The sequence below is a fragment of the Sciurus vulgaris genome (genome assembly GCF_902686455.1).
Source record: "Sciurus vulgaris genome assembly, chromosome: X".
In the NCBI taxonomy this organism is placed as follows: domain Eukaryota; kingdom Metazoa; phylum Chordata; class Mammalia; order Rodentia; family Sciuridae; genus Sciurus; species Sciurus vulgaris.
In genome coordinates this window covers 66,666,951-66,686,425 of record NC_136471.1, presented here as the reverse complement: position 1 = coordinate 66,686,425, position 19,475 = coordinate 66,666,951, and the positions used below count along the sequence as shown (strand labels likewise).

General features: G+C 35.0%; 1 protein-coding gene across 2 annotated transcripts in view; it reads left to right on the top strand.

The window, feature by feature from the left end:
- Window positions 1–19,475, top strand: part of APOOL (apolipoprotein O like) — a 68,848-nt gene that overhangs the window by 26,161 nt on the left and 23,212 nt on the right. For both annotated transcript variants that reach the window (XM_079123091.1, XM_079123092.1), the window contains 3 exons: window positions 2,580–2,699; window positions 5,499–5,553; window positions 7,318–7,416. In XM_079123091.1, the coding sequence (XP_078979217.1) occupies window positions 2,580–2,699; window positions 5,499–5,553; window positions 7,318–7,416 (274 nt within the window). The remainder of the gene's footprint in view (window positions 1–2,579; window positions 2,700–5,498; window positions 5,554–7,317; window positions 7,417–19,475) is intronic.

The window sequence follows — 19,475 nt, the reverse complement described above, 5'->3', positions numbered from 1 at the left end:
AAAACTCAGTGCCTGACACATGCTAGGCAAGCGCTCTACCACTGAACCACAACCCCAGTCCCATACTGATAAATTTTTTAAAAGATGTTGCAACAGCATGCTGTGGTTGTAGCTCAGTGGTAGAGTGTTTTCCTATCACATGTCAGGCACTGGGTTTGATCCTCAGTACCACATAAAATAAATAAATGAAATAAAGGTATTGTGTCCATCTACAACTAAAAATATTTTAAAAAGTTACCAGTATGCTCCTGCCTTATTAAGTGCCATATAGTGAACATAAATAAATCTTCCTTTAATAGGAAACTCTTCAGGACCACAGGGTAATCATTTTTTTAACCTTGAAAATTTCAGTGTTCAAGTCAGTAAAATGACTGGTAATTGGGTGCATGTATGTAGCCAACTACATATATAAATTAACACTTTTTTAAAAAATCCCTCTGACATGAGCTTTACTTATTTTCTTGCCATTTGCTTCTTTTCACCAAGAAGTAACTGAGAAAAATATTGATTTGAAATTTCTAGTTATTTGGTTCAATTTAATTTTAAATGTGGTTTTATAGCTTACTGGATCTAATCATGATTTCTAACTAAGTACAAATAGATTGTGTTTATACAATAAGTGGCATTTAAGACCAAGGCCTCCAGTTTATTGTGAGAATATTCTCTCAGTAGTGATTGTAATAACATGGTACTGAATGGTTCCTAAAATTCTAAAAAGAGAAATGATATCCTTTTATATAAACCTTTCAACTATGCTTGAATGCCCCTAAGAAGAAAATATTAGAAAGTACTGGTTCTTAACTTTTCTTACCCCTTTGAAAATCCGATGAAAATTTTAAATTTTCTTTCTAGAAAATGTATATATAAAATTTTGTTTACAATAGACCACAAATAAAGAACTTTTTTTAAGCTATTAATCTAATGTATGTTGGGGTATATATTAAGAATCAGGAGATTTCCATGAGGATAGGGAGAAGAATAAGTACAGTTAATGATTAATAAAGTATGGAATTGGGGATCATAAATACAGATGAGGGATATGATGAACAAACATTTAAGTAAATAATTTTGCCCGTTTTAATACCAGTACATCCATGTACCTTTCTAGGGAAGATGAAAATATCTCTACCTATAACATATCTGCTTTTTATATGTAATATGTACTTTTAATATAAAATGTGCATATCTGACCCTCCTATTCATACATAATTGCCAACTTGGTTAATTTAAATTCCAGCATTCGTCTGGAAAGAGAAACACTAACTCTTTAGTCCTAGTATGGGTAGTAAAGTGTCATTTAATGGTAAAACAAGACTTTTAAACCTACTACTGGAAATTTTATAAAGCTGATACTGTGTATTGGTTTTTATTTTAATATTTTAAGTTGACAGATAAAATTGTATGTATGTACCTCATATGTGATGTTTTGACATATATATACACACACACACATCATGGAATGCCTAAATCTGATTGTTAGATATACCTACATAATTATGATTTTTATGGTGAGAACACTGCATCAACTCTTGGAGCATTTTATAAGAATACAATATATTATTAGCTATTATCTCATGATTGTTATTGGTACAGGATCAAATCCAAAGACGTTAATCATCTAGTTCCCTTTATGTTGATTTGTAAACTTGGTTCTCCCCGGTTATATCTTCTCCACATTTCGAAGGAAGATGCTACACTCTGAATATAAAAACGAATTTCTATTCACTTTGTAAAAGTAAGTAAGATTTTACCTGAAATTTTCATAGTTCTTTTATATTTATACTTGGTTTTATTGAATATTGACTAGCATCAAAAGCCTATTCATTCAATATATTGAAGGTATAAGAACCAGCAGTACTGATATGATAATAAATAACCATGTACCTACCACCCAATTTCAAGGAAAAACAAAACAGTATCCCCTGGGTACTTACCTTGGTTCATTCAGGTATAACCACTACTCTGAATTCTTATTATTTCCTTCCTTTATAATTTTACCTTATATGTTTGTATGGCTAAACAATTTGGGCATTTTTGGTTTTGCATTTGTTTGAACTGTATGTTAATAGAAACATACCTGCAGTTTTATGCTCTTACCTTTTTTTTTTCTTTTTCCTTAACATATTCCTGAAATTAGTCTAGATTTTTCCATATGACTATTATTTTTCTATTTTCTCTAATTTGTAATATTCCAGTGTATGGATATATTCCAGTTTACCTGTTTTGGTGTTGATGAACCTTGGGGTTGTTTCCAGATTTTTGCAATTAGAGTTTTGCTATGAATGATATTATACATACCCCTAGGTGTGCTAGTATCAGTAGTTTCTTCTGCATACACATAGGATTAGAGCCACTGGGTCGAACTATATGTGGTATCACTTAATTTCTGGCCTGTTGGGTCCCTAGTCTTACTAACCTGTTTACCACATCATCCCTGTATTTAAGATGGTTTTAAATTTTATCAGCAGTTTTAGTTGTTTTTAGGAGGAAAATTGATAAGTATTCCTGTTCTGCAATACTACAGGAAAAGGCAGTCCAACTATTTTATGTTTTTGACATGAATGTTTTTCTGACTCTAGCTTCCCATATACGCTACACCACCTCTTCAGTCTAAATATGTAGAAGAGCAGCCTGGCCGTTTACAGATGGGCTTTGCATCCATCCGCACTACAACTGGTCATTACATTGGCTGGTGCAAGGTAAGTTCATTCTGATAGTTGGTTTAATATCAGAGGTTTCAGGTTAATTTCCAATTATTGATTGATGTGTAAAAATCTACCCCTAAAACTTGGTGGCTTGAAACATCAAATTCCTGACCTATGCTTTTGTGGGTCAGGAATTCGATCAGAATTCAGACAGGTATTTCTTCTGTTGCATGTGGTATTAACAGAAGCCATTCGTGGTATTTATCTGGCAAATGGGCTGATCTGGATTGTACAAGACACCTTTATTTGCATCTGTGGCACCTTGTCAAGGATGGTTGGAAGACTGGGCTCAACTGGGATTGTCAACTGAAGCATCTGTCATGATCTCTCAAGCATGTTGGTCTCTAGGTAGATAACTTTACGTGGGAAGTTCAGGGCTCCTAATGACAAAGTTACAAGAGGCCCTAGGCAGAACTTTCCAATTTTCTTACCTATCTTCAGATGTCCAAAAACAGTCATTCATGTAACAGCATTCTTGTGTAAAGTCAAATCACTAAGGCCAGTTTGAAAGGAAGGGGAACTAGATGCCACTTCTACTTCCACTTGGAGTAGAAGCAAAGTATTTGTAGCCATATTCAACCTAATGTACATATTAAAGTAGTTCATTTAAGGTGTATGTTTAACTAGCATATACGAAGAGGTTCTGAGATTACTTCTGAATTATTCTTTATTTGACTGAGCTAAATATTGTTCACTTGAGGTTTTCTCTTAAGACCTTTCTAACTAGAGGCAGCTATTAGGTCAAATGGACTTCATCAGACTTTGATGCTCTAGCCTTAAATAAGCAGTGTCCAGCTGCAGAGTGGTCAAGTAAGCTGATACAACACTGATATTTCATTATTATTATATAAACATCGTTGTATTTACATGAGCATCTCCAATATGAGTTTCTTAATGATAATATTGGAATAATATTTTTGTCATTCTGACCTAAAATCCACACAATTTTTCCCAAATATAGCCTCTCTGATTGTGATCCTTTGTGCTTTTTTTAGTTTCTAATGCATTCCTGTTAAACAGAAAATTCTAATGAGCTTAGGAAATATAATTGTCCTTAGGTGAAATACCAAATCAGTGAACTCTGGGCATTCCAGATGATATTTCATACATCTGATGAATATATGAAGTTTTTTTTTGAAAAATTGTGCTTGTCATATGATTCTAATGGTACTAGTTATACTACACACTCTTAATACTTTGATCTCTGAGAGAAATATCTTAAGTAATTATGATCTGAATCATGCCCCCAAAGCTGCACGCCAGTAGCTAAATGATTCACATTTAAAATCTCCTGAGACCTAATTTTTTATAGTGTTCTCAGATGTGTCTTCAGTGAGGAAAATTGTCCCTGAGAGATTTTTAAATTGCTATTGTAATTCTCAACCATTTTAAGACCGAAAGAACATTTCTGTTAATACACTAAAACAAATAGGTTGAAGAGCATTTCAAATGCGTTTAATCAGTATAAATAACTTGTACTAATTTTTCCCTGAAAACATAATCTAATCTTTAAAAAAATTATGTGTGTCTCAAATTGCATTCTGCTTGAAACCTAAAATCATGTAGAGCAAGTTCATACTTCTCTGTAGTGTTTTTAAATTTAGGTAGCAGTGCCCCCTTGTGGTACAAATGAATTCCTAAACTCAGCTAAGGAATTTTTCCCAAAGACTTAACGGTTAAATGATTTCCAATCAACTGGTCAACAGGTATTTTAATGCTGAGTGTGAAATTTTTGTAAGACAGTCCACAAAGAGAAGTAGCACAGTGGCAGTTAGGTCTGTGTTGGTTTGCATAACTTTAAACCAGGATGAATGGGACAAATCTCTGCATATCTGTTTACCATTAAACTGAGACAAAATTATTAGACCAAGATATATCAATACCAATAACTCCTTTTTTCCCATCTGATATAATCATTTGTTTTTATGCTTTGAAAATCTCTTCTCATCTTGTTTTTATCCCATGGTTTTGCAGCAACTAGTTCAGAGAAGGAGTTTGGATTGTTTTTTCTGGTTTATACAGCATGATTATGAGTAAGTCATTTTGTGACATTAGTTTTCCTCTAATGCAAATAGAATACCTATCACACAATAAATATATGTAAGTCTTTTCTGCATTAAAATAAATTAGTTAAAAACAGGTAAAAGGAAAAGCCTTTAATTCCTCAAATAGGTTAATATGATCCTGATTTATGGAGAATTTATTTTCCTATTTAAAAGTAAGATGGATAGTAGTCTGAGTAGGATAATTTGAAATAAAGGCCTTGTTTCAATTTTTCCCTTATTCTAATGAAAACTAAGAAAAAAAAGGAGTTGAAGCTCTTTAGGCTTTTTCCTGTTTTTGTTTTTTTCTCCACAAATCATTCTGTTGTTGCTGCTGTATCTTTATTAATCAGATGTTGCTTCTGTGCTGAAATATACCTCCCTTCATGCTTTATTCAAGTTCCATTTATTTCTCTAGGCTATTATAAAATAAGATGATAAATCTTTATATTTTTTCAATATATTTTCTGTGAATTGCTCTATTATTTTATAGGCATTACTTTACCCACCTATATGGGAAATCAGTAAACAAGTATTATTCATGTTAAATAGAATAAAAAGCAAGAAATGAAGAGGAGATAAATTAAGCAACTATCTTCATAGTGAATGAATTAAAAAGCTGGTTTTAGATTTTGATGTAATTCTAAGTCAACTTTTTAATATAATCTCAGAAATATAGGCTATTTCTATTGATCTATTTATCAGCAACTTGAAAAACACAGATGTCCTTTTATCTTCCTTTTATTCTTAGGGTGTTTATGTCTTCGTGAAAAATGGAATAATGGATACAGTACAGATTGGAAAAGGTAACTGAGTGAACCATCCATAATTAGAAATGTTCTATTATGTTTTTAAGATGCAGTATTTAAGTATGAGAAAAATAAGCATGGTATACTACTCCATTATCATGTTTTTACCAATTCAGAAGATATTCTGTATTTTACTGATAATAGTAAATCATCAAATATCTACCATTTATTTAGCAGTTACTATATGCTAAAGCATTATGTAAAGCATTTTACATATTTTTTCTATTTTTGTCATAATTCTGTTAGCATTGGTATTATAATTATAGTATTTACACATAATAATTTATGTATTTACACATATAATTATGTTTTTACATATAACATAAAATATAATATATAAAATGTAATATAATTATATTTTACACATATAATATATATTTACACATAATAATTTAAGTCTTTACACATATAATTATAGTATTTACACATGAAGATGCTGAGGTTTGAAAAGATTAAGTAAGTTACGAAGGTCACATCATTAGTAAGTGGCAGTGCCCATAGTCAAACTAAGATCTATTTTAACTGTAAAGTCCATATTATATTCTTAAAAAGTATAAATTAAAAATATTTCTTCACTGTTGCTAATTAGTTTAAATAAATGTTATTTGCAGCTGGGTGTGTTGGTGCACACCTGTAATCCCAGTGACTCAGGAGACTGACACAGGCATTTCACAAGTTTGAAGCCAGAGTGAGCAAGTTAGTGAGATCCTCTGCAAATTAGTGAGAATCTGTTTCAAAATAAAAATAAATAAAAAGGACTTAGGGTATAGGTTAGTAGTAGAATACCTCTGGGTTCAATTCCCAATACCAAATGAAAGTGTTATTTGTTATTAAAATGTATAGTACTTTGCTATCAATTCCATTCAGTCAACCTGGAATATATAAGCTAATGTGAGAAATTAATTGTATTTGACTCTTCAGCTCATTAATAGTGTTTGGCAGCAGATATAGGTTTCTAATATTCTTGGCATATAACAGTTGTCAAAATAAATATTAGACAGAAAGATCACCTAAATACTTAAAAATTAATATCTTCCTGAAGTTGATGACCTGTATTTGAATTTAATATGTTAAGAATTCAAAATTTACTTCCCTCATCAATCTTGAGGAATATGACTAAATTTATGATTGCCAATAAATAACTATGACAAAAGAGTGTATTTTTTGAACTATAAGGAATTTAAATACACAGGAACCCAACGCATCCAGACTTTTGTTTATTCTTCATCTGCTTTTTGTCTTGCCTCACTTCTTTTCCTGATTGTTGGTTTTAACCGAGAGCAATGGCTACCTGAGTTTATTGGGAAATAGTGATAAGGAAGTTCTAGTGGCAGAGCTCCTGGATATGGTTATCTATTTCATTTCTGAATGAAATGAGTCCTACCCATTGCTTGAACAGATAAGGGAAGAAGCATGTTCATTATAATGATATAATATATTGAAAATCATGAATTTGCCCTAAAGTAATACATATTAAGATGTACCCTCTAAAGCATCATATTTTATAAATGAGTAATAACTGTCATTAAGAAAATAAATATATTAAAGAGATTTTATTTTGTAATGAGTAATTATTATATAGTTTTATATCATTGCTCATATAATCATTTTATATAGCTCTTTTAAAGAGTACTTAAACCATTCACTGTTACCTTATTGACAACTATTAATAAGCTAATCTCGTTAACCTTTCTGCATAATAATTACGGAATATGCAATTGTAGTCAGTCATTTATATTAATTTTTACCTTATTTCTTGAGATGCATATGTCTATCTGAAGAATCCTCCTCGAGATTTTCTTCCAAAAATGGGTGTGATTACAATTTCAGGATTGGCAGGCTTGGTTTCAGCAAGAAAAGGTAGGTTTTAAAAATATGCTCTTTCAATGACATTATACCAATTTATAAATTTTACTTTGATGAGCAAACCTCATAGCCTTTATTGAACAACATCAGAATAGGTTAGTGTAGAAACTTTAGATTCCTTAGTACACTGTGTTTCCTTTTATAAAGATTTGTAAAATGTTTTCAATCTCATTAGTCATTAGGGAAATGCAGATGAGAACTACAATGAGATAACATGGCACATTTCAAAATGTCCAAAAGGTTTAAAACCAACCATATCAACAATAGTCAAGAATGAAGAGGAGCGAAAACTCTTATGCACTACTTGTAAAAGTACAAAATGATTTAGCCAATCTGAAAAATAGTTTGATAGCTTCTCATAAAGTGAAACATACTCTTCACATGCAACTTTGCAATTCCACTTCTGGGTATGTACCCTGGAGAAATGAAAAACCTGATATTGTCCACATTGTGTTATATCATGTAAAAATACATCACAATGAATTCTACTTATATGTATAGCTATATTGTAACAATTAAAATTAAATTAATAGAAGGAAGACAATAGAGGAAGGGGATTATGGGGAGCGAGGATGGGAGGCAATAGAGAAGTATTGGGGACTGAGTTGGAGCAAATTTTGTTATATGCATTTATGAATGTCAAAATGAAACCCATAGTTATGTAAAACTATAATGCACTGATGAATTCATTATAAAAGAAAGGGAAGAAGGGACATACCTTTGGAATCCATTAAATACTAACATTAATAATACCTAATAAATGTCTGGACTATCTAGAATTATCTGTAGTCTATTAAATAGTCTCAGAAATTCATCAGCCCTAAAATTTTATATAAAAAGGAATCTGCAAATTTTCCTGGGATTTTGTAAAATACTTAAGAATCATGAACTAGATATAAAAAAGAAAACTAATGAAATTAAAAAAAAAAAACTTGTACACAATGGTTTGGTGTAGCTTTGTTCATAATCTTATAAATCTGGAAGTAGTCCAGAAGTTTGTCAACATGTAAATGGCTGAAATAAATTGTGGCATATCCATACAAATGAATGCTATTCAATAACATGTGTACCAATCCTGATGAGTCTGGATTAAAGAAGCCAGTCTATTTATGTTTCCATTCAGATGACATTCTCAAAAAGACAAACTATCGTGATAGAAAACAGGTAATTGATTCCCAGGAGTTAGGAGTGAGGAAAAGGTACAACTATAAAAGGAGATAGCATGAGGTGTTTTTTAAGAATGGATAATTATTATGTATCTTAACTGTGGTTTTTGTTACATGATGGTACATATATTAAAGTTGATAGAAATGTATAAATTTTCTTTATGATCAATTTATAAAAAAGTGTTAAAATACATAGTTGTTTCTATTAAAATTGAATCTGACATTTTTTTTCTTCCAGGTAATTTTATTTTTTAAATGTCTTAACAGTTTCTCAACTACCAAAGAATATTCTTTTTTTTTTTAATTAAAAATCATAAATTTACATAGGGCAATGTTGTTTCATTCATTCTGTTATTTTTTTCCCTCCCCCCGCACCCCTCCCACCCCTCTGTTCCCTCTGTACAGTACTTCCTTCCTCCATTCTTACCACCCTCCTTATCCCTAAGCCTAAACCTAACCCTAACCCTAACGCTAACCCCTCCTACCCCCCAATATATGTCCTCATCCGCTTATCAGCGAGATCATTCATCCTTTAGTTTTTTGAGACTGGCTTATCTCACTTAGCATGATATTCTCCAATTTCATCCATTTGCCTGCAAATGCCATAATTTTATCATTCTTCATGGTGGAGTAATATTCCATTGTATATATGTGCCACAGTTTCTTTATCCATTCATCAACTGAAGGGCATCTAGGTTGGTTCCACAATCTACTAATGGTGAATTGAGCAGCTATGAACATTGATGTGGCTGTATCTCTGTAGTATGCTGATTTTAAGTCCTTTGGGTGTAGGCCAAGGAGTGGGATAGCTGGGTCAAATGGTGGTTCCATTCCAAGCTTTCTCAGGAATCTCCATACTGCTTTCCAGACTAGCTGAACTAATTTGCAACCCCCCCATCAATGTATGAGTGTACCTTTTTCCCCACATCCTCGCCAACAACTATTGTTGCTTGTGTTCTTGATAATCGCCATTCTAATTGGGGTGAGATGAAATCGTAGGGTAGTTTTGATTTGCATTTCTCTTATTACTAGAGGTGTTGAACATTTTTTCATAAATCTGTTGATTGCTTGCAGATCTTCTTCTGTGAAGTGTCTGTTCATTTCCTTAGCCCATTTATTGATAGGATTATTTGTATTCTTGGTGTAGTTTTTTGAGTTCTTTATAGATTCTGGAAATTAACGCTCTATCTGAAGTATGAGTGGCAAAGATATTCTCCCACTCTGTAGGCTCTCTCTTCACATTATTGATAGTTTCCTTTGCTGAGAGAAAGCTTTTTAGTTTGAATCTATCCCAGTTGTTGATTCTTGCTTTTATTTCTTGTGCTATGGGAGTCCTGTTAAGGAAGTCTGATCCTAAGCGAACAAGTAGAAGGTTTGGACCTACATTTTCTTCTATTAGATGCAGGGTCTCTGGTCTGATTCTGAGGTCCTTGATCCATTTTGAGTTGAGTTTTGTGCAGGGTGAGAGATAGGGGTTTAATTTCATTCTGTTGCATATGGTTTTCCAGTTTTCCCTGCACCATTTGTTGAAGAGGCTATCTTTTCTCCATTGCATATTTTTGGACCCTTTGTCTAGTATGAGAAAATTGTATTTATTTGGGTTTGTGTCCATGTCCTCTCTTCTGTACCATTGATCTACCTGTCTATTTTGGTACCAATACCATGCCGTTTTTGTTACTATTGCTTTGTAATAGAGTTGAAGATCTGGTATTGCAATATCCCCTGCTTCGCTCGTTCTACTGAGGATTGCTTTAGCTATTCTGGGTTTCTGATTCTTCCAGATGAATTTCATAATTGCTTGCTCTATTTCTGTAAGGTACATCATTAGGATTTTAATTGGAATTGCATTGAATCTGTATAGCACTTTTGGTAGTATGGCCATTTTGACAATATTCATTCTACCTATCCAAGAACATGGGAGATCTTTCCATCTTCTAAGGTTTTCTTTAATTTCTTTCTTTAGTGTTCTGTAGTTCTCATTGTAGAGGTGTTTCACCTCTTTTGTGAGATGGATTCCCAAGTATTTTATTTTTTTCGATGCTATTGTGAATGGGGTAGTTTTCCTAAATTCTCTTTCTGAAGATTCATCACTTCTGAATAAAAATGCATTGGATTTATGAGCATTGATCTTGTAACCTGCTACTTTACTGAATTCACTTATGAGTTCTAAGAGTTTTCTGGTGGAATTTCCAGGTTCCTCCAAATATATAATCATGTCATCAGTGAACAGGGATAGTTTGAGTTCTTCTTTTCCAATTTATATCCCTTTAATTTCTTTGGTTTGTCTAATTGCTCTGGCTAGGGTCTCCAGAATGATGTTGAATAGAAGTGGTGAAAGAGGGCATCCCTGTCTTGTTCCAGTTTTTAGGGGGAATGCTTTCAGTTTTTCACCATTTAGAATGATATTTGCCATGGGCTTAGCGTAGATGGCCTTTACAATGTTAAGGAATGTGCCCACTACCCCAATTTTTTCTAGTGTTTTGAGCATGAAGGGATGCTGTATTTTATCTATTGAAATAATCATGTCATTCTTAACTTTTAGTCTGTTGATATGGTGAATGACATTTATTGATTTCCGGATGTTGAACCAACCTTGCATCCCTGGGATAAAACCCACTTGATTGTGGTGCACTATCTTTTTAATATATTTTTGTATGCCATTTGCTAAAATTTTGTTGAGAATTTTTGCGTCGTTGTTCATTAAGGATATTGGTCTGAACTTTTCTTTCCTCGATGTGTCTCTGTCTGGCTTAGGTATCAGGGTAATATTGGCTTCATAGAATGAGTTTGGGAGGGTTCCCTCCTCTTCTTTTTTATGGAATACTTTGAGAAGTATTGGAATGAGCACTTCTTTAAAGGTTTTGTAAAACTCGGCTGAGAACCCATCTGGTCCTGGACTTTTCTTTGTCGGTAGGCTTTTGATGACCTCTTCTGTTTCATTGCTTGAAATTGATTTATTTACGTTGTGTATGTCCTCGTGGTTCAGTTTAGGTAATTCATATGTCTCTAGAAACTTGTTGATGTCTTGGAGGTTTTCTGTTTTGTTGGAGTATAGATTTTCAAAATAGCTTCTAATTATGTTTTGTATTTCAGTTGTGTCTGTTGTGAGATTTCCTTCTTCATTCCGAATTTTAGTAATTTGAGTTTTCTCCCTCTTTCTCTTTGTTAGTGTGGCTAAGGGTTTATCAATTTTGTTTATTTTTTCAAAGAATCAACTATTTTGTTAATTTTTCCGATTGTTTCTTTTGTTTCAATTTCATTGATTTCGGCTCTGATTTTAACTATTTCCTCTCTTCTACTACTTTTGGTGTTGGTCTGCTCTTCTTTGTCTAGGGCTTTGAGCTGTAGTGTTAAGTCGTTTATTTGTTGATTTCTACTTCTTTTGTTGAATGCACCCCATGAAATAAATCTTCCTCTAAGTACTGGTTTCATAGTGTCCCAGAGGTTTTGATATGATGTGTCTTTGTTCTCGTTTATTTCTAAGAATTTTTTAATTTCCCTCCTGATGTCTTCTGTTATCCATTCATCATATAATAGTGTATTATTTAATCTCCAGGTATTGGAGAAGTTTCTGGTTTTTATTCTGTCATTTATTTGTAATTTCAATCCATTAAGATCTGATAGATTACAAGGTAGTATCTCTGTCTTCTTGTATTTGCTACCAGTAGCTTTGTGGCATAAAACATGGTCTATTTTAGAGAAGGATCCATGTGCTGCTGAGAAGAAAGTGCATTCGTTCTTTGTTGGATGGTATATTCTATATACATCGGTTAAGTCTAAATTGTTGATTGTGTTATTGAGATCTGTGGTATCTTTATTCAATTTTTGTTTGGGCGATCTATCCAGTGGTGAGAGAGGTGTGTTAAAATCTCCTAGTATTATTGCGTTGTGGTCTATTTCATTTCTGGAATTGAGAAGGATTTATTTGACGTACATGGATGAGCCAATGTTCGGGGCATAGATATTTATGATTTTTATGTCTTGTTGATTTATGCTTCCCTTCAGCAGTATGTAATGTCCTTCTTTTTCCCTTCTGACTAGTTTTGGCTTGAAGTCCACATTCTCTGAAATGAGGATGGATACTCCAGCTTTTTTGCTGTGTCCGTGTCTATGGTATGTTTTTTCCCATCCTTTCACCTTTAGTCTATGGGTATCTCTTTCTTTGAGATGAGTCTCTTGCAGGCAGCATATTGTTGGATTTTTCTTTTTAATCCAATCTGCCAGTCTGTGTCTTTTGATTGATGAGTTCAGGCCATTAACATTCAGGGTTATTATTGTGATATGATTTGTATTCCCAGTCATTTGACTCATTTTTGTTTTTTGACATGATTTGGTTTCTCCTTTATTTGGCTATTCCTTTAGGCTAATTCCTCCTGTTGCTGATTTGCATCATTGTTTTTCATCTCTTCCTCATGGAATATTTTGCTGAGAATGTTCTGTAATGCCGGCTTTCTTTTTGTAAATTCTTTAGCTTTTGTTTATCATGGAAGGATCTTATTTTGTCATCAAATCTGAACGTAAGTTTTGCTGGGTATAAGATTCTTGGTTGGCATCCGTTTTCTTTCAGGGCTTGGTAAGTGTTGTTCCAGGCCCTTCTAGCTTTTAGGGTCTAGATTGAAAAATCTGCTGATATTCTTATTGGTTTCCCCATGAATGTAATTTGATTCTTTTCTCTCACGGCCTTTAAAATTCTGTCTTTATTTTGTATGTTAGGTATTTTCATAATAATGTGCCTTGGTGTGGGTCTGTTGTAATTTTGTTTATTTGGAGTCCTATAAGCCTCTTGTACTTGGTTTTCCAATTCATTCTTCAGATTTGGGAAATTTTCTGATATTATTTCATTGAATAGCTTGTTCATTCCTTTGGTTTGTTTCTCTAAGCCTTCCTCAATCCCAATAATTCTTAAATTTGGCCTTTTCATGATGTCCCATAATTCTTGTAGATTCTGTTCATGATTTCTTACCATCTTTTCTGTTTGGTCACTTTGTTTTCAAGATTAAATACTTTTTCTTCAGTATCTGAGATTCTGTCTTCCAAGTGTTCTATCCTATTGGTTATGCTTTCTATGGAGTTTTTAACTTGGTTTATTGTTTTCTTCATTTCAAGGATTTCTGGTTTTTTTTCAGTATCTCTAACTCTTTATTGAAATGATCTCTTGCTTTGCGTATTTGGTCTTTTAACTGTTGATTGGTGCCATCATTTAATGCCTTCATTTGCTCTTTCATCTCCTCGTTTGCTTCCCTGATCATTTTCATTATGTACATTCTGAACTCCCTTTCTGACATTTCTTCTGCTGTGCTGTCATTGAGTTTTATTGATATAGTATCTAGGTTTGTTTGCGACATTTTCTTCCCTTGTTTTCTCATATTGGTCAGATGTAGTGGGACTCTGTGATATTGCAGATATCCTCTATTGGCTTATCGTGTCCCTGTAGATTTCCAGTGTATCACCTCCCAGCCTTCAGTAGCCTGAAGTCTTGGAGTAACTTGATAATGCAGTGCTTCCGAAGAAAGCTGCCCTTAGCCCGCCACTGGTTCCAGGGCTTGGAGCTGGCTCTGTGTGGAAAGGCTCTCACTGGGGGACCTGCTCCGAGAAGCTGGCCGTGTGGCAGGAGCCCACCACCGGAGTGCCGAGGGATGCCTAGAGAAGACTCTAGCTGCCCTGCCCTACTCTAATAAGCCACCTGAATCCGGGCCTGCCGTCCGGGCCGAGCTTCACCGGGTGGGGGAGACTCACCCCGTGGTTCATTTTTAGTCTGAGTTTCTCAATGCCTCCCCTTCTTGAATCCTGGGTTCAGGAGCGACTGGCGATGCAGTCCCCCTCTAGTCCGCCATGTTGGATCACCCCATGGAAAAAGCCTACGGCCGGAGGGGGCAGGGCTGCCTGGAGAGGTCTCTGGCTGCCCTGCCCTTGTCCCAGAGGCTGCTTGTGGGCCGAGCTGTCCGCTGGCTTGGGCACTTGTGGCTGGCTCTGTGTAGAAAGGCTCTCACTGGACATTCTGCTCCGAGCGGCTAGCCTAGAAAGACGCCTCCCGCCGGAGGGAGCCAGGCTTCTTGGGGAAGTCCCTGGCTTCCCTGTCCTGGTCTCTGAAGCAACCTGCGGGCAGGCTGGAGCTCGCTGCGTGCTGACTCAGGGACTTAGAGCTGGTTCTGTGCAGAAAGGCTCTCACTGGGGGGCCTGCTCCTAGAAGCTGGAGAATGTGGCCCTGTGGGAGGAGCCCACCACCGGAGTGCTCAGGGCTGCCTGGGGGAGACTCTAGCTGCCCTGCCGTATTCTAATAAGCTGCCCGAATCCGGGCCTGCCACCCGGGCCAAGCTTCACTGGGTGGGGGAGACTCACCGCGTGGTTCTATTTTAGTCCGAGTCTCTCAATGCCTCCCCTTCTTGAATCCTGGCTTCTGGAGCGACTGGAGATGCAGTCACCCTTTAGTCCGCCATCTTGGATTGCCCCCCAAAGAATATTCTTAAGAGCTTTATGTTAATGTGAAAATGTACATTAACCACTCAAACTGCCTTTTGTTAATATTGACCTCACATTCTAGGGGCCATGTTAAGGATTTGAGATAGATATTCAGATCTCAGATAAAATTTAGTTTACTTCTAGTTTCTTCTAGATGAAGGTAGCTGGGACCGTTTTATCCAGCTCAGAATGAAGATCCTGAAAGTAGATAACAGCTCACTACTCTCATTCATCATGAGACTTAATATGTTTTATTTCTTTGTCCCCTTTTTTACCCTGTGTCTCTTCCAACTTTTTCCTTTCTTACCACTATACCACTTGAGTGGAGAGTCCCTAAGACCACACCTAGATTTGGTGGTTAGCTAGAAAGACTTAAGGGTTCAGCATATGGTCATATTGCAGTGAAATGATAGAGTAAAATCAGCAGAAGGAAAAGGAAAAAGTACATAGTACAGAGTTTAGAAGAAATTGGATATAAACTTTCACGAGTTCTTTCCCAGTGGAGTCACCTTGGGTGTGCTTACTTTCTTCCGTAATGAGTTGTGACAATGTGAATGAGATGTTGTCAACAAGGGTTGAGTAACAACTACAGGCTGAGTGACCAAGGTTTAATTGAGAGCTGGCTAAAGAAATAGTATCTACCTAGCATGTACCAAAATTACAAACTTCCAGAAGGAAAGCATATATTCAGCATAAATCACATTATTTGTACAGAGTTTAAGCACAGTGAGCCACTCTTATTTAGCAAATGTTTTAAATCATTATAGAGAACTGCTTATAAGTGCCCAGATGCTAGCCAAGGACCAACCTTACCCACAGGGTTTTCTAATGATAGTGGTCTCAGGCATCTTATGTTAACTCTCTCTATACCATCAGGTAATCCTATCTGATAAGTACACAGTGAATTTTGTCTTTGGTCATTTTTTGCCTCTGGGCATGAGTATTCCTTTCAGTAGGCATTAATGTGTTGCCTCCTCCCTTATGCCCTTATTACACTAGTGTAGTTCTCTGGTCAGTAGTCATTTTGGCCACCTTCTATCTATTCTCTGTCCACACCCATTTGCTAAACATTGTCCCCAAACTAAATTACTTGTGGTTGGAAGGCACAACTCTGAACCAGTCTGGAGTGTGGTATCATATTGTGGTTGGTTTGTACAAATATATAATCCTAAATGCAACTTCAAATTAAGTACATCTATTTGGGTACTACAGCTTTGGGTATATGTAAGAAAATTCCAGCATCTGAACTCTGACCCATATATCTCATCCCAGTAGACCCAACGCTCTCCCTATATGTAATAATAATGCCTATGTCCCATTTCTTTTTCTAATACCTGAGCAACTTCTAATTGAATATGCAGTATAAATTATTCAGTAGGAAACACTTTAAAACCAAGATCACCATATGTAAAATAATACTCAAATAATTTTTATACATCTCATCTTTTTATTATTTTAATTATATATATTTCTATGGTGTGGTTGACATTTCCATCTCCTGAAACATTTAATTTTTTAATTAGAACACAATAATTATATATATGTATGGAGTACAGTATGATATTGCATTGCTCCTATAATATGTAATGATCAAATCATGGTAATTAATGTTTCTGTCTCCTCACTTGTTTATTTAGAGACTTCAAGCTCCTCTCTTCTGGTTATTCCTAAGATATATAATAGTTTTTTTGTAAACTTTAGTCACCCCACTGTGCTATAGAACAGAATTTAATACTTTTATCTAACTCTGTTCTGGCAACCACTCTCCAACCTCCCTTCCCACAATCTACTCCCTGCTAAATTTTGAAGGAAATTGTCCAAAATGCATGACTTAGTTTCTCAGTAAGGAACTCGTAATCCTCTTAAAAGATAAATTGTTCCTTAGGTCATTTACCATATTTCTGAATGTCAGCTCTAGAATAATCTAATGCATATGTTTTAGACTTAAGATTTCAACCTACTAGTAAATAGTGAAATAATGTAGTAGATCTAAGGAAGCATTTTATTAAAAGATAAAATGGATTTCTTGTGCTTTGGGAGTCTTAAAATCAGCATACTACAGTGATGCAGCCACATCAATGTTTACAGCAGCTCAACTCACAATAGCTGAACTATGGAACCAAACTAGCTGCCCTTCAACAGAGGAATGGATAAAGAAAATGTGGTATATAGACACAATGGAATATTACTCAGCCTTAAAGAAGAATGAAATTATGGCATTTGCTGGTAAATGGATGGAATTGGAGAATATCATACTAAGCAAAATAAGCCAAACCTAAAAATCTAAAGGTCGAATGTATTCTCTGATATGCACACACATGCTAATTCACCATAAATGGCAGGGGCGGGGGTGACTGGGGAAGAATAGAGTTACAGTATATTAGGTAGAGGGGAGTGAAGGGAGGGGAAGAGGTATGGGGGGAAGGAAGGGTAATAGAGTGAAACAGACACTATTACCTCAAGTACATTTATGACTGCATGACTGATATGATCCTACAGTATGTACAAATTAGAAAAATGAGAAATTACATTCCACTTATGTATGATCCATAAAAATGTATAAATGCATTCTACTGTCATGAACAGCTAATTAGAACAAATAAAAAATTAATAAAATAAAAAATCAATAAAAAAGATAATAGAGAAAAATAGCAAATATCAGAGTCCTTTGTATTTAGCATGGGTAAATATCATGACACTTTTGCTTCTATGAAGTGTATGTGTGTGTGGCAGGTCATAGGTTATGATGTAAAATTCATTTCTTTGTATTAGTCATAGTCAAAAGTGTTCAACAGCTGTGGTTTTGTCTAACCCTGTTAAGCTACAGATAAAGGTCCAAGGTAAGGAAATCACTTAATGGTTTCTTAGTACATAATACATAACTAGTTAGTGATTGTATCTAGAGTCCTTTTGTAATTAATAGAGTAGGACTGTTGAACTTAAATTTATTTTCTTGCAGACTATCATATCAGGTAAAGAGAGGACAAACCTAAGTCTTTTAATCTTTAAAATGCACATCAAGGGAAAAACACCTCCTAACAAGTTTAGGAGCAACACAGTTGGAGAAATTCGAGTGAGTCAAAGGAATTAAAATTGAGATATTAGAACTAAAAAATCAACAATTAAATAATAGATACTGGCATGATAATGAATAGGAATAAAAGAGCAAAATAGTGTATATTTTAATTAACCTAGACCCTCTTTCCCCGTATGACATAATAGCAGTCTAAATCTCAAGAACACTGACACTAGAGATAGAAGGAGTTTGCCTACTGACCTCCCTCAAACTCAGTCTATAATAGACATGATGTAAAAGTCTTCATTAATAATAATCAAACCAGTCAGAAATATACCTGTTGTTTTAACCTTCCCTAAAGTGCAATGTTGCCTGCAAATATTAGCAGATATTTCTTACCTTAGTCTTTATTGATATACCACATAAGCTGTTTCTTTTTTCCTTTAGTTTTTTGTTAATACTTTTTTTATACATGATGTTGGGGTACATTTTTGACATAATTATGCAAGCATTGAATGTAATTTACTCTAATTCACTTCCTAGGACTTCCCCTTTTACTCCCCTCTTCCCTCGCCCTGTTCCCTTTCCTCTACTCTACTGGTGTTTCTTCTATCATAGCTTTTTATTAAATTAGTGCCTTGCAGGTACACATAAAGGTGAAATTCATGGTGGTATATTCATATATGTTGTTATGGTTTGGATGTGAGGTGTCCTCCAAAACCTCATGTGTGAGACAATGCAAGATGGTTTGGAGGAGAAATGATTGGGCTATAGCCTTAACCTAATCAGTGAATTGATCCCTGATGGGATTAACTGGTAACTGGAGGCCTGTGGGATATGGATGGAGGAAATGGTTCATTGGGAGTGTGGCTGTGGGATATATATTTTATATGTGGAGAGTGGAGTTTTTCTCTCTCACTGCACTCTGATCATCATGTGAACTGATTCCCTCTGCCACATTCTTTTGCCATGATGTTCTGTCTCACCTCGAGCCCCAAGGAATGGAGCGGGCCTTCTAAGGACTAAAACCTCTAAAACCATGAACCCTCAAATAAACTGTTCCTCTCCTAAAATTGTTTTATTCAGATCTTTTAGTTGCAGCAGCAAGAAAGCTGACTAAAACATATGTACATAGGATAATTTTGTCAGTTTCATTCCACTGTCAATTAGGGATTGAAGAAGCCGTTTGAGAGGATAAAAAAAATACTTAACCCCAACTTAAACTTCTATCATATAATTGCCCAAAATACCCAGACAAGCATTTAGGATACACATTATTTTGAACAAACTGTCTGGTGAAACTAAGATTTAGCTTACAGTGGCAGATTTCCAACTGTTCTGCAGAACCTAGAGTTCCCTGAAAGTGTTTAGGTATGAATGGAGGCAAACGAATAAGCCACACAAACAAGGTT